The sequence below is a fragment of the Maylandia zebra genome, linkage group LG9 (genome assembly GCF_041146795.1).
Source record: "Maylandia zebra isolate NMK-2024a linkage group LG9, Mzebra_GT3a, whole genome shotgun sequence".
In the NCBI taxonomy this organism is placed as follows: domain Eukaryota; kingdom Metazoa; phylum Chordata; class Actinopteri; order Cichliformes; family Cichlidae; genus Maylandia; species Maylandia zebra.
The window spans coordinates 16,752,472-16,776,099 of record NC_135175.1 but is presented as its reverse complement, the minus strand read 5'-3'; the positions used below and the strand labels follow the sequence as shown (position 1 = coordinate 16,776,099).

Here is a 23,628-nt window from a genome sequence, read left to right as displayed (position 1 = left end):
AAAGCAGCTAGCAACGTGAAGCAATGACCTCTTGAAAGCCTTTAACCTTGCAGGAAGTAAAAGAAGGGGGGGCATACAAAACGCAAAAAGTTTCAAAATTAATACAAAACTAATCACAGACACTCACTTTTCCGATATTAGAATATCCTGTGATCAATAAAGTAGTCTGATTCTGATTTTGATTAAATGTCCAGGTCAATCTCCAGAGTTAAGAAGAAAGAGTGGATTGACATATTTTGGGAAAATATTATTGGCAGTTTCAAGAATTAGAAGGAGAATAAAGTCGATATCATTTCTGATAACAAGCTAAAATACAAACCATTGGATTACTATATATCTCTAAGTTAACGTATGCCCTGTTTGTGCCTGTTTGAAACTCATCAGCATTTAGGGTGGTGTCTTCTTCTTCTTCTATCTGTTCACTTTAGGGATCACCCATCCTAGCATCCTCCTCTGTCACACCAATCATCCTTCACTACATCCACAAGCCTTCTCTGTGGTTTTCATCTTTTCCTCCTTCTTGTTTTTGTCCAGAGCATCTACTATCTCTTCTCTGCACATCTTCAAATCATATTGTCTCTCTTGTGCCCCAGAATTATTTTTGGTTGAAGGAGGTTGTATGAAAAGTTGCCTGGTTTTCATACAAATGTAACAGTAGTTCTCTTAACAAGAAAGAAAATTAGCACATTTAAATAAACCATTTTATTTATTTCATACAAAAATAGACTTATTTTTAAAAAGAATTTTAGCAATCTTATTTGTTACTGCTTTTTTCTTTTCCTTTTATAAAGGCTGCTGCAACCATTCAATTTCCATCACACTCATTGAGATTCTCATTGAGCAGGGCAGAATAGGCAGGACTATGTTTCCAAATGGTGGCAGGCAAATAAATGAGTTTGGAGGTCTATCTTACCTAAGATGGAGGGGACAAGCCTTAATGAAGAGGGAAATGAGCGAACAAGTGTGTCAGCGAGTGAGACAGCTGTTTGAGGCAGCAAGTGTGTGCCTGAGCAAACAAGGGAGGGAGCGAGAGAGCCTCCACAGCGCTACCAATCAGGGATGGGAGAAGCAGATAGTTACAGGTAGGTGTGAAAACCATACGTCAATGGGCCCTAATTGAGCGCTTCTCCTTCATTCTGCACTTGCTACTGACACATCGCCCCTGGGCCTATTGGGAGAACACCAGCTTTCTGTCACATAGAAAACGGGAGCGACGGATGATACGAGGAGTAGAGGATGGTGCTTGTCATTTTTCCTTCTCTAGATCCTCACACCCGGCCCCCGTGACTCACTGTAAGGCAGATGTTTCTCTAACTTTTAAAGAAAAGAAGTTCCCAACTCAGCTTTCTCTTAAACACTGCAAATGGCTGTAATATAAATGTTCGTGGTAGAGTGGCACACTTGTGACAAAGAGCGACTGGTCAGAAGTATGCCACCTGAAAACCCAAGTCCCAGAGCGCACTGGGCAGTACTGCATTAAAAGATCATTTTCAGATAGAGAGCATTTTTTGTACAAGCCACATGTTCATAATAGAGCCCTAAATATCGAACTCAGGGACATCCCTTACTAATCTGAATGAAAATGAAAGTATTGTAGTAATAGCTGTCACCTTATTTATGCACTAATTCACCTTTGCCAAGCATTTGTCAAGGATTTCTTTGTCGTCACAGGTTAGACCACTAGTGGAGAAAAAATCCTCTTTGAACTGTAATTTGGTTACACAACCATAGCATAAGAGTTCACAGTTTTTGGGGTGATCACAGGTTTGCAGGGGCAATCTGTTCAATAAATTTATCAATATTTGGTGCAACTGTATTGATATTTAATTCGATAGTAAAGATTTCTGCATTTTACCCACCAAAAATTCATTGGTGCTGTGAGTCCTGTTGCATCTAGTTAGCAAAATAAAAATTAAAATGAAATGTGACTGTCTTCTTTGAATTCTTTAATCTAGTGGAAGCCTAGTCAGTAAAATTTTTGACAAAAATTGAAACATTTCCTAATCAGTCATGCCGGGATCTAGTTTCCTAAAATTCTTTCAAACCTAGGTTGCCTAAAACAAGCAGCTAGTAACAATATAAAAAGAAAATGAGTGAATAAAGCGTGATTTGTTCACATTGTGTTAAAAACTATTACATTACAATTTATTTACATAAAATAATATAATTTTGACAAAGGTACATAATTTCACAGTAAAAATAAAGGCTTGGTTTTCGAAATTTTTCTTGTTGATTGGTTATTGCTCTACTGGGGGACCATTTATATGCTTTATGGCCAATTACAGATTACTGTGATACAAATAAATAAATAAGCTTGACAGCTTGAGCCATTTCTTTTCTGCTTCCCATCACAACTTCAGAGGAAATGCCCTTTTTCCCTGCCTCTCCTGCAGGGGTCGCTGTTAACCCATGTTAAATGCAAATTAACTGATAGTTTGTTTTTTTTTAAAGCAAAAAACATTAAAAGCATTAGCCATTAAAAAAACAAGCAATCCAAACTAAATTATTGTTACTTTTAGTGTTTTTTTTTCTTTGTTTTTTTTCTTTTGCCTCTCAAAATGTAGAATTGACAACCTTCTCTGCCTCCATGGACCACCCCACATTGATGCTTATATAGTATTTTTAATTGAGATTTAAACTAGACGAATTATATATATTTAAGAACATGAAAATTCAAATTAAGGGGAAAAAGTACTGTGTGGTGTGTTCCCAATTTTCTGTAGTTGTAGATTGTAAGTAGAAATGAAGTGGAAGGAGGTTCAAACTTTGGTTTGGCTGGGAGGTAAGGTTGATTTAAACCACAGAATTCAGCAGATTATTATCAGGAAAATGTTAAGGGGAAATGGGGAAATTAAAATTGGTAGCTGGCAAGTCTAAACTGTGTTTTAGACACGATAATGAGCTTTGATAAGTACCTGGGATTATTTTTTTTAAATTATAGCATATTAATGGATTGCTTTCATTTCAAATTCAAATAATTTCTATACGTTTCCATAAATTTTCAACTCTGGAGTAAAGGCTGTGGAATGCAAATGCTGAAAACATCCAAAAAACTGATTTTTATCAGGCCATTTTGGCAATCAGAAGCAGGTGGAGTGCAGAGTAAGGTTGAAGAGGTGTGTTCAGATACACACTCACGCACCCACACACACACACACACACACACACATAAAGCGCTTTGTTCCCTCGGGTAGACCATGGAGCCGTCAAAACCACTCTGATTTTGAATTAGCTCTGATTGGCTGTCATTGCAGTATGCCCCACACAGCTGAGACCACTCAAAACCACACACACACAAACACACACTTTTGTGGTTTGGGCATCATGTTTCACTAAACTGCTGAGTTCTCTAGGCTGTAACTAGGGCTGTTTTAAGAGCTGTGGTTGAGTATAAATGTGCGTGTGTGTGTGTGTGTGTGTGTGTGTGTGTGTGTGTGTGTGTGTGTGTGACTGCAGAGAATCTGTGTATGCAGTGTATTCAAATTTTCTGATAGTGGGGGTGTACGTGGACATGTTGTTATGCCTCTTGAGCTCTGGATATTCTGTGAGGTGCTACACTAGGACATTTCAGGCTGCAACATTTTAAAAAAAAAGTTATATATGTATCTGTATATTTGCTAATATGCCACAACATACATATTTTTATTCTGTTCTCAGAAACATTTGGCTCAGTCCTGTCCATGTTGCAAGCATTTTAGCATCCAATTGGTTTGGTTTGACCTGTATGAAAATTTAGTGAGAAAGTCCCTGTAGTGTTGCAAATGAACAATGGATGAATGTGTTATTTTACTTATATGGTGCTAAAGAACAATTGTTTGGCACCACCTTAACATTCAAACCAAAAAATTCCAGAGTATTTCTCTTAAAAAATATAACCAAATATTTAATTAAGAGATTATGCAGGTTTGCATAAATGCCTCTCTGACACCACAAGTATGCATGCTAAGTAAAATTCGGGTCCAAAACAAGCAGGTCCTCCCACTTCCAAAGGGATGCCTCGGTGCCAGAAAAAAGACTTGTGTGGTTAAATTCACAGGGGTTCACTAGTTTGCTAGCTCAGTGTGAGTTGGCTGTAAATCCAACATGCCCACTTGTCTGAATATAAAATCAAAATGTGTCTCAGTAAGCATCGTTCTTATTCTGAAACTGGAGTCGGTGGGAGCAGCAAAAATGACCAGCCAGTGGGAAGTATTCGAAAAAAAAAAGAAGATATTAAGACCAAAGCGGGGTTCCATCTATAAATGCCTCAGGATCAGGTTTCTCTGTGAACAACAGCCCATTTATCCAAAAGTGTGGTTAAAAACAGAGCTGCACAAGAAAAAGAAAAATGCAGTAGCATGCACACATTTCTGTTTGGTTGTATGTACTTGTATTTACTTTGTAGTTTCAATTCATTTATATTTTTCTATTAATGAAAAGAAACTGATATCATTGAAATTAGGTCTGAAGAATGGTTTAAGGCTGGAGTGTGTCAATTTATCACTATCTGAAATGAAACATGACTGGCACAGGATAATGTTCCTAATGGGCTTATTCCTTATTGGTGGTACATTAGTACCATCTAGTGGTAATATACATAACTGCACATACTTTTTGCACTATTGTTTTCATACACACAAAAAGAAAAAAAATGAATAGTTGAACTCTGAAGTCTGAGCCTGCTTCAATATTCATCTGTAGTGCAAGGAAACTGTCTGCACCAGTGATATCACAACTGCATAAAACTTAACACTTGCAGTTTTTCAAAGAGATAAGAAAGATTAAATCCACAGCCAGGTAAATATACACTTATAGGACACTGGGAATTTTTTTTAAGTGAGTCCTTTGTTTAATTCCCTGCTGTTTAGGTGAGTCTCCTCATTCTCACTGTCTAACAAAAGGCATTTAAAGCGACTTTGACTGAATATGAGAGCTCAAGTTCAGCTGAAGCTTCAACAAAACGTTTTTTTTTTATGACTGGAATCATTGTAAATATATAATATAGAGTATAAAGGCACATCCACTAAGTCCTGGGAAAATTGAATAGTGAGGGAACATCAGTTACCAGTAAGCACCAATAAGAGTTGGTAGTTAAATATCTGCTATTCACATTTAAAGTACTTTTGAAAAAAACAAAACAAAACAAAACTATGTTACAAGCAGTTTAAGCCTGCAATAAAAAAGAAGCAAATAAATCAAAAAAGCATATAAATAAGTGAATCAGTTTTGTGGTGTGTGCAAAGGAGTATGAATTCCTTGCAGTGGGCAAGAGAGGGAGACTACCAAAATAAAAGAGTCCTCTTTTAAGAGTTAGCATTAGAATTGTTGTTGGTTGAATCCATAGACAATAACACTTAACACTAATAACAACAACAATAACACTACTAATTTGTACTGTAAAATTGGAAATTTTAGATGCGGTTCTATAGAGACTGACTCCCTTTTGGAGCTCCATCAACTGCTACCATAGAGGAACATCGGTGTTCTTTTTTTTTTTTTTTTTTTTTTTTAAACAGTTCTTGAGGTTGCCCCTGGAGACACATGGAGAAGGGTGATCACACCAAGCAGTGCCTCATTTTGCATTAGAAAAAGACAGATATTTCCATGGGGCAACACTTGCATTTAAATGAACGTGGTTAAACCCTTGTTGCGCTGTGTGGCCCAGCACATCATGCTAAATATATGATTTCTAGCCAGAAATCATAAGCCAGCAGAGCATTAACAATTTAGATGAGCCTGAGGCATGCATTCAATTCACAACTAAGGACTTTATTAAAACAAAAAATAATATGTCAATGAAAACACAAGTAAAATATTAAAAACAACAATAATAGCCACATAGTTTATGGTTTGAAAGTCTTATAGAATGGCATCTGTACATGAGAGCCACTAGAGGTCACTGTTTACAACGTTTTTAATCGAGTTTAGTTGAACTTGGTTTAACTGAAATGAAAGCAGTCATTAAAGCAAATGCTTGCTCTTGCCCCGGAAAAAAAAATTATCAGGAACATTTATTGACAATAAATCATCCGAACCACTGTTGCTTCATTGATGGTTGTGTGTTGTGTTAGCTGCCACAAACATATTAAACTCTGATCTCTGTGCTGTTAACCTCTGAGCACTGCAGAGTGCAGCACAGTGTAGGGTGAAAAAATTGAAAAGAACAAAAAGGAAAGAAAAAATGTCATTGTGCTTTGTTTAGATTTTTTCAGTCTTACTCAATTTCATAGCTGCAAGTTAATGATAATAAGCTATCTACTATAGTCAAAAGGTCTTGGGAACACAGACCATTAGTGCTGTCGAGAATACACTTTTGGCAATTGGGTAATTAAATTCAGCACAATATGGTTAGCTATTCTGAGACATTTAAATTTTCCACCCTTATTTCTGAAGTTCCTGACAAGATTTTATTTCCCTGCCAAGACAAAAGCTGAGTCAGAGGCATGTGATTACTGCCAGGATATTGAGTTGAAGTAAGATGACCAGTACTGGATATGATCTACACTCCTCTCTGTTGCTGTCTTTGTAATTACTGTATGTCATTACCTTTTCATCTTCTCTCCCTCTCAATTTTTGCTTTGTTTGTGGTTTTTCTATGCTCTTACTTTCTCCCTTTCATTCAGCATAACTGGTGGAGGCAGTTGGCTGGCCGCCCTTACTGTGGTTCTGCTGGAGGTTTCTTATTGTTCAAAGGGAGGTTCCCCCCCCCCCCCCACCCCCCTCTTCCCACAGAAGCAAAATGCTTGCTATATCATCAGGTTTCAATCTATGACATTTAAAGTTCTTTTACTTATGATGATAAAGTGCCCTGATATGTTGTTGTGAATTGGCACTATATAAATAAAATGTAACTGAACTGAACTGGGGGGGGGAAATGAAAATACGGTTTAGTTGGATGATCATTTATTGTAGCTATTTAATTTGTCCACAAAATAATCTGCATTGTCAATTAAAATTGGTGTTTGCCTTTAAAAAATAGGAAAATCCACAGTGGAACACTTCAGTTCTAAGTCAATGCAGAAAGTCAGCAAGGAAATGCATTTAGGCATTTGGAAATGGTTATGATCAAGATAAAGATAAAATCAAGAATCAAAGAAACAAATCAAAGGGGAAGAAAGTGACGTAAGTGACTTAGGTGACAGAGAATGTCCAGACTGCTTCACGCTGATAGTGCAACAGTAACTCAAATAGCAACCAAGATATGCAGAAGAGCGTCTCTGAATGCACAACACATCAAACCTTGAAATCAGATGGACAACAGCAGAAGAAGACCGCATCTGGTGCCACTCCTGTTGGGCAAAATTAGGAAGATGAGGCCACAATTCACAAAGGCTCACCAATTTTTACTTATTTATTTTTTGTGATTTCTTTGACTACTCGGTTAGGTTCAGGATAACTTTTCACACCTCATATAGTAGGAAATGAAATACATAAATTACGTGTACTGTTTACGTTTATTGCATAAAGGTTTGTCAAAAATCACAAACAACAAAACTGGGCGAAAATATTGGAGGTTTTTGCCCATATCTGTCCATATCTGAAAATGTTGTTTAGTTGTATTAAAACAATCAACTGATTAAAAAAAGAACCCTGCAAATACATTGTTTGCAACTGACCAATTAAATCGACCAGTAGGCCTACATGTTGGTGTTAAAGTATTAATTTGTTCATGGTGTTGACAAACTGATATTTTCTTTTTCGTCTTTTGGATCATTTTTGTGGAGCCCTCTGGTCGCCTTGCAGCTCCTATTTGTTTTTGCCACTGGCCTTTTGGTATTTGAATGCCTTTGTCGTGCAAACATTCGCTTTTGTCAAACAAAATCAGCCCATCTACGTTGTCTTCTCACTATTCACGGTTAAAATTGAAACAAAATGCTATAGACAAGCGATCATCAAGAATCAGAGTTCAAAGCCATTTTTTCAAGAAGCACAAGATATGAAAAACAACGACTTTTAATTAAAGAAAATCTTTTTATATTGAAGCTGCAACAGGAACAAAAACGAAGTTTAAAAAGTCAAAATAAGGAGGTTAGCAGTCTATGCCCCGCCCTCCTGCAGCGTTCCTACAGTAAAGTAACGGTAATCTAATTACCGTTTTTGCGATAGTAATCCCTTACTTTACTCGATACTTTTAAAAAAGTAATCAGATTACAGTAACGCGTTACTGCCCATCTCTGTTCACAGGATTGGAAAAAGTCACTTTAACAGGTTAAAGATGTGCCACCACATCTGCATTGATAGTTTTTATACTACTTTTGTCACGATCTGGTTGTAGGGACTCAAGCGCAGACTGGTTAGATGTCTCCAAAATACAGTTTATTTACGGCTCCAGTGCACAATATATATACAGTGAAGGGAATCCAAAACTCCAGGGAATCACAGGGTAGCTCTCTCACACTCGCTCACGTCTTCTTCCCCACGCTCACACGGCAGGGAGGTCGCAGGTCCGGGGGGGGGAAGGTCTGAAGCAGAAGAGAAGGGAAGTCACAAACAAATCACGAAGCACAAGTCCACAGGAGCTGTGAGAACACTAACATCAGTAATACAATCATCCAGCGACGAGAGGATCTGTGTTCCAGCCTCAAATAGTGCTCCTGGTGATGACAGGTGATTGTTGTCAGGTGTGTGGGCCAAGGGCGGGAGCCCACAGTGAGCTCCGCCCAGGGAGAGAGGGAGAGAACTGAAACAGCAAATGTAGCCTTGTGGGGCCGACCGGGCAGGCACGGAGACCATGACAACTTTACACTGTTTATCAGTTTTGTTTTTGTTTTTTTAAAGATGTGGCTGCTCAGCGTTTCCACTCATAGGCTAGATCTTCTAAGCCCTAAAAACTCACTCCAGATGAGGCGCAAGAGTCCACTTCCCTCTCAGACCACTTCAATAACAATATGCTGAAAGGTTATAACCGATTCTTTGATGATGCCAGCTCCAGCTTCAACTGCTGAACTAGAACTGATTGCTAATTGTGCTATTATTGTGAATCAAGTATCTGATTTCACTCTGTGAAGCAAAAATTTTTCCCAAAGGTCTGTGGGCTTGTTTAAGACGTGGCAGTTTCAAATCAGCTGACCAGAGAATGCCTACTGCAATGGAGGTCTGCTCACATTTCAAAACAGTGCCTGTCTTTCCACTCAGCTGATTTTGAACTGGATTGAAACGTATTCCTCCAGTCTTTCAATGTTACCCTTCAATATACTGCCAGTGAGTGGGGTCACGGGGAGAGCATTCAGTTCATTTAACAAGTCCGGGCTCTGTTTTTATTCCATAACCTAGGAGGTTAACTCTGTGAACAAGCTCTGTGAGACAAACAGAAACATGTAACATATGTCCTGTGTGTAACAGTAATGCATTAAACTTAAAATGTAGAAGGAATACTTCCAAAAGCTTACATTAAAGATGCGAAAGTTTGGCCATTTCTGTTCTGCATTTGGTAAAAGGAATGCAGAAAAAGAAAGCAACCAAATATCTTCAAAGATATTTGGGGGTTAGGGGGGTGGTGGGTTGGTTTGTTTTATTTATTTATTTATTTGTTTTTTTGGTGGTACAACTTGAGATTGAGCAACAATCACAGATCCTGATTCATTCTGATAGTAAGAAAGGGCAGTAAAACTCTCAGGCTTTTATCTTTAATAGTTTTTGACATGTTCATGTTCGATTATGGCGGTAGATTTCACTGTGCCAAAAAGCTGCCTGGAAGTGGGTGGATGGACCATTTCACACACACACAAAAACCATCTTTGAAATTATTTGATATATGAAAATGGTCGAGTAGAAGTCGAGTAGAATGCTTGTGGTGATTTGAGATGGAAGGACGGAGCTGTGTTCTTGAGACAATCATCGGATCAGTTCAACACCGTGGCATTTCATCCGTTTGTGTTTTAATATTAGTCAGTTGGAATATTTTTATGCTTTCAGATGAGCATGGCCTCTGTTCACTATTTAAGTTGGTCCCATGACTTAAACACTGACTTCTTCTTTTTTGGGCAAGCTTTATTTACTGATGTCAGTAAGTCTAAGTGTAATTATACAGTAGCTGGACTTTGTTCATGTTATCATTCAGAAAACAGGGAGCTGTGTGTACTAACAACGTCATTAAACGCTGGTTTATGCTTTGCTGATAAAATCACAATCCTAAACATACATAACCTGCCAACAGTTCCAATATTACTTTGCTAAAGAGGACCCATCATTCATCTGTAAAGAGTTCCTGCTGCAAACAATATGAGACAGTGTTCCATGACTATTGTCACCAATTACATGGAAACAGTTTCTTAATTTCTGATCATCTAGAGCATTGGATACTTATCAGCGACAATCCAGAGGATTACAGAAATTACCACATGTAGACAGATCTCAAACTTAAACACTATTATTCAAACCAGGAGAGGGCACACTTTAACAACTTTTCAGAGATTTCTTTTCCCCCAATATCACTATATCCGTATTTTCAAACAGAACTTACTTTTTTAATTAAACCTTTCCCATAATAATCACTAATTCTTGTCACTACATTACTTTGTTGGCCATCTGAAATTGCTTGGAGGTAAGATATACATTAAAGAAAGTGATGTTAGGAAAATGTACTAGTGCTCTCTTACTGAATTACTCAGAAAGCCAGGAAGTAATCTACTTTCACATTACAAACAAATTAGGTATGAAACAGTCAACAGAGTCTTGTACACTGGAGAAATTAGTCAAAAGATGTCATGTTTAATTAATAACCACAGGTGCGAGGCCTATCCTGATAAGGTGACGTGAACAAGGAAGTCGTACAGCAAAAATAAAAACCGGTTGGGTTGGTCTTTGTTTGAAATACCTTTGACTTGCAAACATACAGATATGCTGGCAACTGAGCTGTAACAAGGGAAATTAGAGCCGCTGAGTATACTCAAGATAAAAGATGGCAGGAAACTTCAAAAGATTATTTAATTTTCTAGTACTTTTTTCTTTTGTTAGTGTCGCATGTTTTGTGCTGGTTTTATTCTACTCCAGAAGAAGCTTTGTGGTTATTGTTTCTGAAAAACATATTTTGACACTGGGAAACAAAACATTTTCAGGGATGGTAAAGGAGCAAGTCGCGAAGCTGTTGGAGAGGAGGATCAAAGCCTCAAACAAAAGCAGTGAGATGGCACCGACACCATCTGCTGTCAGCTTAACTTTGGGCCCCTGCCCTGAAAACCCCCCAGATCTCATAGGTCCACTCCTCGTTGAGTTTGATTTCGGAAGGACTTGGGAACATGTGAGAAAGGAAGTCAGTCCTTTGCTTCAAAAAGGAGGAAGGTTCAAGCCAAAAGACTGTGTTGCAAAGCAGAAGGTAGGTGAATGACTTGAGAAGAAGAGAGGAAAGAAAGAAACCAGCAACTGATAGCAACTTGCATTTAAGGGGACAAGTTTCCTTAAATTTACTATTTATGTAAGGATTTATTTATTTGTTTGTGTATTTATTTTTACATGTTTTTGGCACTCTTTTTTCATAGTTTATTTTCAATACTTAAACAGGTGTAAATGATCAAATAAAACCTGATTTTACCCAACCAAAAGAGAAATTAGAGGTAATATATAGAGATAAAATGGTATCATATATATCATATAATGATTAACTCACTCACAGATTTCTTTATTTGGCTTCATTCGATTCAGTATCATTTGAAATAAACTCGGAAAAAACGTCATGCTTTTTTAAGCTTTTAAAGATAACACGTGACATACATGCTAATATTAAACATCGTCACATTTAAATAATGAGGTCTGTCATTGTATGAGCACAATTATCATGAGCTAAAAGCACAAGCTTCAGAAAGCTACAAACATTCCAATTCAGACAATTCTTTCTACAGTTGGATCCCAGTGACACTAATATGGTCATTTCAAGCAAACACACCTGTGGTTTGCTCCCAGCCAAAAGAAAGCAGTCTTGAAGGGAAGGCAAACAGAGCTAGAGAGAGGATGAACTGTCACCTGGTATGAGATAATACTGAATCATGCAAAGCTACCCTAGAATCAATCAAATAAAATTATTGGTGAATCACGGGCTAATTTTTCAAATGTTAAAGTAAAAGTTATTGTCATGTCTTTAGGTGGCAATCATCATCCCATTCCGGAATCGGCACGAGCATTTGAAGCACTGGCTTTATTACTTGCATCCTATACTGAAGCGACAGCTTGTGGACTACGGAGTCTATGTCATCAACCAAGATGGAGAGGGAGTCTTCAATCGGGCTAAACTGATGAATGCAGGATATGTCGAAGCGCTCAAGGAATATGATTATGACTGCTTCCTCTTCTCTGACGTAGATCTGGTTCCCCTAAATGACCGTAACCTCTACAGATGTTTTGACAATCCACGACACTTGGCTATAGGCATGGACAAATTTAATTTCGACTTACCCTATAAGACCTTCTTTGGTGGGGTCGCTTCATTGTACAAACATCAGTACTTGAAAATTAATGGGTTCCCAAACACCTACTGGGGTTGGGGTGGTGAGGACGATGATATCTACAAACGAATAGTCTTACATGGAATGCAGGTTTCTCGACCTGACTTACTGACGGGCAGGTACAGGATGATCAAACATCAAAGAGACGCGCACAATGACCCAAATCCAAAGAATCCTGATAAACTGTTTCAAACACATTGGACCATGAATGCGGATGGCATCAATTCCCTCAAATACACAGTGAAGAACATTGAGAAGGATATCTTGTACACTTTTATCACTGTAGATATCGGCTCTCCTGAATGATCTGCCTGAATGCAATTTAACTCTCTTGCGTGGCGAGTGATTCATTGGTGTTTTGATCTCAGAACTGAACGAGTGACTTATGCTCTTAAAATCTCTGTGAATCCAATTTGCCCTAAAATAAATAAATAAATAATTAATTTAGGTATCCACTCCAACAAAAGGAAAATGTTGAAATTCTGAATATTCAAGCAACTCATTTTTTTCATTTTTTTTTTTGCTGCACTGGGACAAACAGGGAAATTCCAGTGCTTGTTTCTACTTTATTTTTTTTGAACTCTGCAAAGTATAAGCAATTATAAGTGATGATTTCATCTGTTTTGCAAACAGCAAATAACAAGAAGTATAATGTCTTCTGGCTGGGTTTGATCAGCTGTTAAGTAACCTACCAGTTTAGATTAGATTAGATGAAACTTTATTAATCCCTCGGGTGGGATCCTCTGGGAAATTTAGTTACCAGTAGCACAGCACCAACAGAAGTTGCATGTTACAGATACAATAAGGGGAATGAGAGTAAGGATATAAGCATAAATATACCATATATATACATATACATATATTTTAAAAAGTGTGTTATAACTGTGCGCTATATCTAAGAGGTAGAAAGTAAAGTAACTAAAGGAAGGTGAAAAAAAGGTTTAAATTTAATGCTTAAGAACCTACCAACGAGCATGATAAATGGGACACTATTGTATATTAGATATTCTTAGAGAAGATAAGAACATTAAAACTGCTGTCTCAGATGAATGAATGAATGGCTTCATTTTTAAGCCTCAGGAGTTGCCATTTGGCACCAACAGAGGCAGCCACGGCCACTGTGTCTGCTCAATGTTTGTGCTAATAGTGTCTATTTAGAGCATTTGGATTTCAATTACTTCACAAGTGAGACTGTATACTATGGAGTTTATTTTCATCATAAAATGAAATGACAGATGGTAAAGTCAGAATTTCAATTCATAAACAACATAAAAGCATGGATCCATTTGACCTTGTGTCAACTTTTCAGGCAGCTAGTGGTGGTGCAATGGTGTGGGATATTTTCTTAGCACACTTAGAGACAAGAAAAACTTCGGCAATATTTTTTACATATTTTTTCTCTAATATTTTTATCGGGGAAAACAATTATCATTTAATCACAATAGCCTACCTGAGTGTTATAGCTGAGCACGTTCCTCCCATTTCCCAGAAAGATAGCACACCATGTCACACAGTTCAGATTCTGTCTAACCAGTTTTTTGAGCATGATAATGCATTTTCTGTACTCACATTCCTCGACAAGCACTAATTCAACAGAGCACCTTTGGCATGTGGTTGAACAGAAGATCTCCATCATTACTGTATAGCTGACAAATTTACTGCAACAATGTGTTGGCTAAGGTCATTATGGATCAAAACCTCTGAATGTTGCCAGCTCTTTATTGAATTTATCCAACCAGTATTAAGGAACTTCTGAACGCAAAAGGGAAACCAACCTGGTTCTACAGCGAACAAATGGGCTGCTGCCAGTGCTTGCAGTGCAGCGGACCTTCAATTGACCCATCAGCCCAAAAGTGCACCAGCCTGGTATGTCAGATTACCAGTCCACTCCTGTTCACATGGACTTGAACTTCACATGTTCACATAAACTTGAGTGACATCCCATTTGTCTTACAGCTATAACAGCTTCAATTCTTCTGGGAAGGTTTTCCACAGGTTTAGACATGTGCTTATGGGAATTTTTGACCATTCTTCCAGAAGCACATTTGTGAGGTCAGACACTGATGTTGGATGAGAAGGTCAGGCTAAGGGTCACTGATTCATCCCAAAGGTGTTCTACGTGGCTGAAGTCAGGACTTTGTGCAGGCCAGTCAAGTTCTTCCACAAAAAACTCATCCATGTCTTTATGCACCTTGCTTTGTGCACTGGTGCAGTGATGCTGGAACAGGAAGGGGCCATCCCCAAACTGTTATTACAAATTTGGGAGCATGAAATTGTCCAAAATGTCTTGGTATACTGAAGCATCAAGTGTTCCGTTCACTGGAATAAAGGAACCGAAACCCACACTATTACCATCCCTCCACCAAACTTGACTCTTGGCCGACAAGTACCAGTGTCCTGGCAACTGCAACACCCAGACTCATCCTTAAGATTGCCAGGTGGAGAAGCATGATTCGTCACTCCAGAGAACACGTCTTCACTGCTCTAGAGTCCAGTGACGACATGCTTTACATCATTGCTAAGGCTCAGATGCGGCTGCTTTCTATGCACTGTTGTTGAGCTAATCTGAAGGCCACATGAAGTTTGGTCAGTAGTGACTGACTCTGCAGAAAGTTGGCGACCACACTTTGTGCCTCAGCATCTGCTAACCCCACTATTTTACATGCCCTACTACTTCATGGCTGAGTTGCTGTCGTTCCCAATCACTTCAGTTTTGTTATATTATCACTAACTGTTGACTGTCGAATATTTATTAGTGAGGAAATTTCACGACTAGACTTGTTGTACAGTCTAGTCGTGAAGCCTATCACAGAACTACACTGGAATTCACTGAACTTTTGAGAGCGACCCATCCTCTTAGAGATGTTTGTAGAAGCAGTCTATGTGTCTAGGTGATTTTATACACCTGCTCTTCACAAAATACCAATAATGCTTAAGTACAGCTATACATGTCTAGGTGTCTGTGAAGGTTCTCAGTCATCCAGGTCATCGTAGTCAAAGGAGCTTGCAAAGAAAAGCGTCTGGACTTAACTTAAAGAAGTCCAGACGCTTTTCTTTGCAAGCTCCTTTAACTATACATGTCTAGATACATCTATGGATTCACTACGTTAGACTGATTATTTTAATGTGGTCATCATATTGTATATTATATTATATATTATATTAATGCTTTTAGGGAAATTTATTTTGAGAATTGAGTTAGTATAAGATGGTAATCTCAGGAAAGTTTTAGCACAAACTCAGTTTAGTATAATTTTTAATTCAATATTGAGTAAAAATTTCAAATCTTTGTACTTTGTATTGCTGTGTCTGACCTTACATTTTAATATTCTCAATATTTATCTTGTGATTGATAATTAAATTTTGAATCATTTTGCTTCATGCCTGACACGGTCATATTCAGTTTGCAAGTTAATCACATTTTCCGTTTTATCATTTCAAAGCAGAATTTATCACTCTAGACGAGCACATGCTGTTTTTAGAAAGAACTTACTGGTGTCATAACCATGTGATGCTTAACATTGTTTGGTATCCAGGACTGTCTGGCGTCCTGAGGAATAAACTAGACTTACACATTCTGAAGGTTACAGCTGTACTAGCGTCATACTGTACTGGATCTTCTCGTCTTTACGGTGTACCAAACAGATGTGCCCATTTCAAGGGTCAAAATCTTTGCGCTTCATGAATTCTTAATAAAAGGAAGATTGCACAATTTTTCCCTGAGATGAACTGTAGTGTCACTCAAAAGGCAGACTGAAAAGTGAAGAGGGACAGAGGACAAAATGACACTAACACCTGTGAAGAGGCGAAAAATAGTAGTGAGAGGAGGCTTCACATGGGATGCAAAGTTGAAATCCAGTGATGCAAAGATGTGTTGTGTGCTGAAGGTCACACACATTCAAATGTATTGCATTTCCATTTTTCTAAAGGCTTCACTTGGTGTTTTATTGTCTTTGTATGCATTTTTTACTGCAGCACTTCAACTCCAATCACATCTTTCACACACTGTGTCAGCACCCACCCCCCAAACAGACTCCCATCCTCCTTCCTGCCCAGCCCCCTCTTTTTATTGGTTGACCTAGTGGAGTTACTATGGGAACAACTGTGGAGAGGCTGCCATGCAGAATGTGGGGTACAGCTTTTGAATGGTGCTCTGTCGTACACACATGCACTCACACACATTTATCAAGGCCAGGAAAGCCTACCTACCATCAAGATGTTGTGTTTTTGTAAATACTAGTGGCCTTCATTTTTCTCTGTCTGTGCTAGAATTTCTTTTCTTTACCACCAGATAGGTAGTGTAGTCTTTCTTTTTCATTTTTTTTTGTTATATTCAACTGGTAGTACTTTTACTTACAGTACTATGACAGCAGTAAATGCTTATTTGTTATTTACTACAGCCCGTGCTAGAATATTTTGCCTACAATCAAACTGTAGGTCTAAATCTATTAGAGCAAAACTACTGGTCATCCACTACCAGACCTTAAAGCAGATGGGCTACGAAAGACCAAAGCCACACCGGGTGCCACTCATATATGGAAAGAATTTTAGAGCTCATCAAAACTGGACAGTAGAAAATTAGGGGAAAAATTGCTGAATCATGATTTCTGCTGCAACATTTGGATGGTAGGGTCAGAATCTAGTGTAAACAAACTGAAAGCAGGGATCCATCCTACCTTGTATCAACAGTTCAGGGTGCTGGTGGTGTTGTCTGAGATATTTTTATTGCACATTTTTATTGCATATTGGCTCCTAAGAACCAGCTGATTGTCGTTTGAATGGCACAGCTTGTTGCTGACCATGTCTACTTTTTGTGATCACAGTGTACCCGTCATGTGATGGCTTCTTCCAGTTGGATAAGACACCATATCACGAAGCTCAAATCATCTCAAACTGGCTTCTTGAACAAGACAATGAGTTCATTGTACTCAAATGTCCGCCACAGTTACCAGAGCTCAATCCAATAGAGCACCTTTGGGATGTGGTGGAACAGGAGACTGGCATGGACTACTAGCAAGCTGTACCTAATGAAGTGGCCAGTGACAAGTGGATACTTGTGGCTGGTGATCATCAGAAGTTATACCAGCTAAATAAAAGCTTCATTTAAGAGCACTGAAGCTCTTCAAACCCATTCACATACTCACAATAAATCTTATTCTGCCACTTATTCTTTGCTTTTCACCATGAGTCCTTCCCTTGTTCTCTTCCTCACTGGTTTGAATAAGAACCCCATTGTTCATCAGAAACTCAGTGCTCTCTGTTGCACTCTTTAACCAGATTTATGGCCGAAAACAAATAAGCACAAACATGGCTCACACTGAGAACAACTGTCCACATCGAGCAGCCAAACAGCAGATTACTGATGAGATCAGCTGACACAGATATATACAAACACACACACACACACACACATGCAACATTACGCACCATTCTTACTGTCAGCATCCCTGGCTTTGATGTGGTGGGCTGGTACAAGTGAGTGTTATGGTCTTACGTAAGGTTTTTACATAAACCTCGGAGTGTAGAGAGCTGGATAAAGAGGGAGGGGGAATTGCTGCACCATTACAAAGGGGATTCGCACTGCACCAAATCCTCCTCCTACTTCACATGGATAAACCACAACATATAAGCTTTTTCTAGCAACATGAGCCATTCTTGAAAAAATGCAACTATACTTTTCATCTATTCAGGACACACACGGGTCTCATATCCACATGCATCAGTTGTCTCTCTTTGTCATCACCGTGCCTGTCTGTCTCCTTTCTTTCCCCAACAGAGACCAACAGTAGCTAGGGACGCATCTGTCGGGCTTTCATGTCAGCAATCAATAGGATTTATTGATAACCTGTAATCCCCGACCCAGAATGACCTCTCCCTAAGTGCCGGACCACAACAATATCCAAAAACTAAAGCTACATTCTACTCAATGCATCACCTTTTCTCACTCAGGCTGATCCTTAGGGATTTAAGACAGCAGGACATGAGGGGTGGGATGAGAGAAGTGGAATTCAACCTCCATTTTATTTTTTCTCCAAACACAAAAAGGACATAACTCCTATGATGGTGTAAACGTGCTTACAAAGAGTCAGGGGCTCATCTATCAGCGCAAATACAGTTTTCTTTATTAAAAATGTAATGAGGTTTTCACAATATAAACAGATAGAAACATAAAGGAGGGGGGGAAATCTGCTTTTCATCAGAGCAAATGATCACATAAAGGCCCAGAAAAAAAAGAGAAGTGTGTGCCTGCAAAAAATACATTGAGCTGAGTCTGGTGTTGGTGAGCCCATGATGGAAACATGGTGACCTCAGGAGTAAGAGTGTGTCCCAGTGGAACAGTTGTATCATGCCATGTCATACCTGGATGAAGCTAAGAAACAGTGACATGTTGGATAGAGTGATGTCCTGTATTTAAACAAAACCTGGTGGACATTGATTGCATAATGACCTGTCATCTTTCAGTTCTACAGAATCTGACTGTTAAAGGAATCCAAGTAAAATCTTGCCAACCAATAACATCAACCAAAAAAATACTTTACTTAAAAAACAAATCTTTTTCTCAATCAGCAATGAATAAAGGAAGCTAAAGGTCTAAAGCTAAAGAAAGGGAAAATGTGAACCGACATGATCACTTGCTGCTTCCCAGGTGACCTCTAGGGCGCCCTTTTATTTGGCTAGGAGAGTTCCTACTGCAGTCTCAGAATCAGGTTACTCCATGGTTGCCTACACTACACCATAGGGAGGCTGAAAAGATATCTGAACCCGGAGCAGTGTCATGGATCAATCATTAGACTCTAAATGAGATGAGATGGCTTAAAGAACGAGAATGACACTCAAGTGTCACTGATAGCTTCTGTGGGAATGATTACATTAAACTTGGCATATCCTATGAAAATTCTATGGAAATCCCTATAAGGGACCAACCTGCTCCCTTTTAACTGATTGCACTGAATCACTAACAAAGGCCTTCTAGGACTGCAACACACCTTCTTATTTCTAAAACAAGCGGCGTTTTGCAATGTAAGCCACAGGGGACTTAGAAAAGAGTCAAATCCAGTTTGTCTTGCCCCCACAAAAGAGGGACAAAGAGGATAGTAGAACACAGAAAACTATGTCCTCACAAATATCCATTACAATGTCAAGCTACATTCACATTCACTCGCAGCTGTGGTGGCTCGTGAAATTAGGCTATACATTGTTTTTTGTTTTGTTTTGTTTTGTTTTATTCATAGCCAGGAGAAGAAGGGGCGAGGTCGATCATTTAGCATTAGTTCCCAAATTTTGCTATGTATAATATCCTAGTTCTCTAAACTGGCACTTGTCATCCATCCACATTAGCCTATACAGTATGCTAACAGAGAGTAACAGAAAGAAGACAAGGCAGAGTGTTAGAAAGCTGGTGCTGTCACAGTTAAGGATCCGTGCAGTATGATTGCGGAAAGGGAAAGTCTATAAAAACAGTACGAAATCCAGTGAAGAACAAAGTACTAGCTAGAAAAAATGTGTTTGTGCATGTGTTCGTAGAGAAGAAAGTTATCCAGTGTAGCTACAAATACAGTGCCAAAGGTTGAGCAGTGCACATGTGTCAGATCCTTCAGCATTAGATGACGTTCCCTGACCTTTGTGCCTTGATATGTGGCACTACATGCAGAGAGCGAGAAGAAATGTGTATGTGTGTGTGTGTATGATTCTGCATGTGCGTGTGTTCGCAGACAACGAAGCCTTAGTGCAAGGGATCCCTCCAGGTTGATGTATTGCGATAGTTTTGCAGGTTTCCATTGGTATTTAAACATTTGTAAATCCCAGAGATTAAAATTCTGTGAATGTACTTCCAGTGAAGCAGCCGGGTGTGAGTGAGATCCAAGTACAAAGGCTGAAGCCAAAGTTAGTCCAAATGGATTTTAAAAAAAGAAATCCGCTAATCGATCTTAAAAAGTATGAGATGCAGTGTGACCTTCTGCAGGATAGCTTTGTAGCTGCAAAGTAGATAATAAAAGCAGTTCAGAGTTCATGTATAGTTTTAAAACCAGTGTGCGATCAGCAAAAGACCATGTTAAAAAAAAAACATTTACAGCAACCAAAGGAAAAATGGAGGAAAACTGTTGGGACTTTTCCAAACTATGACAAAATCAAAAAACTTTGGCTCTAAAATCAGAGAATTAGGAGGTACGTATTACAGATTAGATAATAATAATAATAACAATAATAATAATAATAATAATAATAATAATGTTGATTAGATTAGGTCCTTACTATCAGATTGAGTTAAACAAATTGTGGAAATCTAAAAGAAAAACATAAAAGAAAAAAAGGTGCTCTGCTTTTGTTTTCTGTCAAAGTGGTGGTTGTATAGTTAACAGATTGTCAACAGTCAACCCCCAAAGGTTTAAGGAGGGTTGCAAAATGTTAACCTAGCTTTTTCAAGTTTCCTAGTGACTTTCTCAGGTGAACAAAGCACTTACTCTAATGTAGCTGTTCGTGAGCCAACACGCCTAAGGAATGAGAGATTTAAAGATTTGAGAGGAATTCCTAGGCCATTGACTGTACAGCTCAACATTTTTCTTTGTCTGGGGAAACATTTGGCTCTACGTAAGCTGCAGTGTAGCAATGTGCACTCCAGTCCAGCGGAAAATCACCCATGTGACAGAAGCTACTTCTTGTGGGCAGTCCCTCTGGCTGTGCCGCCAGATTTGTTTCCAGAACGACGAACTGGCACCTTGGATACTGGGATTCTGGTGCGAGCCGGAGGAGGCGGTTGCGTCTTTGGTGGAGTTGATTCAGCCTCTAGGACGGACGACAGGGCTGACTGGCTTGCAGAGTGAGGGGGTGTGGTTGGTTTGGTGCTTACCGGGATCTTGGATTCTCGAGGAAGGCTGGCGCTGCCTTTCATTGATCGGAAGGAGCAAGAGGAGGAGGAGGAAGGCAGAGTTGCTTGGGAGATGGGGCTCGTTTTGTGTTCAGTGGACGGAGAGGGCGAGCTGTTTGGATCTTCATCTCCCTCCTGATCCTCTGCTTCTTCTTCAGGATCATTGTAGAGGTCATACAGGTGGTCTCCAGAGCAACTGTCACGTGATAGGGCCATATTCTGGTTATGCTGCAGCCCACTTTCGTCAGGTGTTGCTGTAGGTGTTGCTGACGGTGTGTCCCAGTAGCCCTCGTCACTAAGCGGCTCTTTTTCACCTGGCGATGTAGGGTGACGACCATGTGCGTGAGGGAGAGGGGGTTTAGCTGCCCGGCTTCCCGCTCCACCAACTACTGGAATCTTACTGAGTCCCAGCGCCTTCACCTGTGGTACCTTTCTATCTGAACTCCTGGAAGCTGAGGGAAGGTAGCTGCTAGCAGGGTTGGTGCGAGGGGGATAAGTAGAAGTAGGGGTAGAGGAGGAAGGTTGATGCGATCGGGGCAATGCAGGGGAGTTGTCTCCTGTGGAAGGCAACATGTGCCAGAGTCCCTGCATGTCTGCATCGTCCACTCCTTCTGGACTTGCCATTTCTTCCCCTCCACCCATGTAGGCCACCACACCACTCCCGGGTGGGTGCTGTTGTGGTTGAGGTCGTGCCCTGGTCCGGGCAGGGAGGGAGGCAGGTGCAGAGTTTGGGGAGACAGAGAACATGGGCTGGGGCATCTGAGAAGATAAAGGGGGTTTAGATGGGGAGATGCTACTGGTGATACCAACAACTCTCCCAATACCCACTCCCACGCTACCTCCTCCTCCCCCACTGCTACTGCTGCTGGTACCACTGCCCCCATTACCCACTGGGCCCTCTTCATCGGCATCAGCAATAATGTCACCACAGCCTGTGAGAGAATCAAAGCTCTTGAGGGACGTGACGTCAGTGAAGAGGAGGGAGCAGAGTCGGTCCACAGAGGGCTCTGATGGTGGGTCACCAGTGCTGCAGCGATCCAAAGGGGGTGTAGCAAGGGAGGGGGTGAGACTGGAAATTGAGGCTTTGGCTTTTTGGATGGGTGGTCGCAGTGGTGAGTCAGTGGGCGTGTAGGGAAAGGGAGAGTCTGGCTCACCAGATGGCCCTGGCATGGCAACACAGTGTGGAGGTGTCATGGTAACGCTCGTGGTGGGAGTCTCTAGTGCTTGGAGGTTAGGTCCTGCTTCTGCATCCTCACAGTCTGCTTGGTGGTTATGGGGAGGTGGTTCAAGGGTTAGAGTAATGTCCTTTACCTTTTCAGCATCAGCAGCATCTCCATCCTTGTCCTTCTTCGCCTCCGCCTCTTCTCCATCGCCCTCATTTGTTTTGTCTTTACGTCTCCATCGCATGCTGCTGAAAAACCCTTTCAGGCCCCTTCCTCTTCTGACAAGTCCTGCTCCTCCGTTTTCACTCGACCTAAAACTCCCGCGTCGGAGAAGAGAGAAGAAACTTAGCGATTTGCTCAGAGACCTCACCGGCCCCACCTCCAGGCCTGCAAGTCCCTCCCCTCTCTGTCCATCAGCGTCGTTATTAGAGCTTATTAGTCCATCGTGGGTTTTGCTCCTCACAAGTTCCGCCGATGCCCCTGAGCTGTTTCCATTCAAAGAATTTCCATTGTCAGAATTCCCGTTGTTTCCGCTGTTTGTAGCCCCTTTGTTCCTGAAGGAAAAGAAGCTGGCCATTCCAGATCCAGTGCGCCGCTTCCCAAAGAGTTTGAAGGCAGCTTTGTTGATCTTCCCTGTAGGCTGAGGGTCACACTGAGGGGCCACAGGAGGCTCCACACACTCTGAGTGCACCTCCATTATCTAGTACTCTATTGCTCCCACTCTATCGTCTCCCTCGAGCTCTTTAGCTACCTTTTTATCCTCTCTCTTTCTGGCGCACATACATTCACCCTCTCTCTCTCTCTCTCTCCCTCCACCCTGCTGTCTGGTGCTCTTTCACTCCCACTCTGACTTGCTTTAACGCCTGCCTGCTGGTTTTCTCTGTCTGCCTCCCTCCCTCTTTCTCTTTCTCTCTCTCTCTAGCTCTCTCTCACACAGCCGCACACACAAACACACATGCTGCTCCTCACTGTATCCATGGCAACTGGGTGGGCTAAGCAGCTTTCGTCAACGTTGGCGGGGCGCCAGCGTCTCTCCTCCACTCCCTCCCCCAACCCCCTTTCCTCTTCTCTGCTTCCACCTTGCCTGTCACCGATGCACTGGTTGGTCTTTCCTTTTAATTATTGAGTATTTCCGAAGCCCAAAATTCACCCCATCCATCAGTGTGTGTGTGCACCGTGTGTG

General features: G+C 40.3%; 2 protein-coding genes across 2 annotated transcripts; one reads left to right on the top strand and one right to left on the bottom strand.

Moving 5' to 3' along the window:
- The first annotated feature begins 10,802 nt into the window (after positions 1-10,802).
- Positions 10,803-13,466, top strand: LOC101486761 (beta-1,4-galactosyltransferase 1). The gene is made up of 2 exons (XM_004546513.3): positions 10,803-11,293; positions 12,057-13,466. Exons 1-2 carry the CDS (start codon positions 10,880-10,882, stop codon positions 12,720-12,722), a joined length of 1,080 nt encoding a protein of 359 aa, XP_004546570.2. The 5' UTR covers positions 10,803-10,879; the 3' UTR covers positions 12,723-13,466.
- A 4,943-nt stretch (positions 13,467-18,409) lies between these two features.
- amer2 (APC membrane recruitment protein 2) lies at positions 18,410-23,325 on the bottom strand. The gene has a single exon (XM_004546512.5). It carries the CDS (start codon positions 23,140-23,142, stop codon positions 21,067-21,069), a length of 2,076 nt encoding a protein of 691 aa, XP_004546569.2. The 5' UTR covers positions 23,143-23,325; the 3' UTR covers positions 18,410-21,066.
- Between the last annotated feature and the right edge of the window lie 303 nt (positions 23,326-23,628).

Bases quoted from the DNA above. Each gene is read 5' to 3' on its own strand.
- LOC101486761 (XM_004546513.3), top strand. From the start codon at position 10,880: ATGGCAGGAAACTTCAAAAGATTATTTAATTTTCTAGTACTTTTTTCT. The intron at 11,294-12,056 runs GTAGGTGAATGA...TCATGTCTTTAG, and splicing joins ACTGTGTTGCAAAGCAGAAG to GTGGCAATCATCATCCCATT.
- amer2 (XM_004546512.5), bottom strand. From the start codon at position 23,142: ATGGAGGTGCACTCAGAGTGTGTGGAGCCTCCTGTGGCCCCTCAGTGT.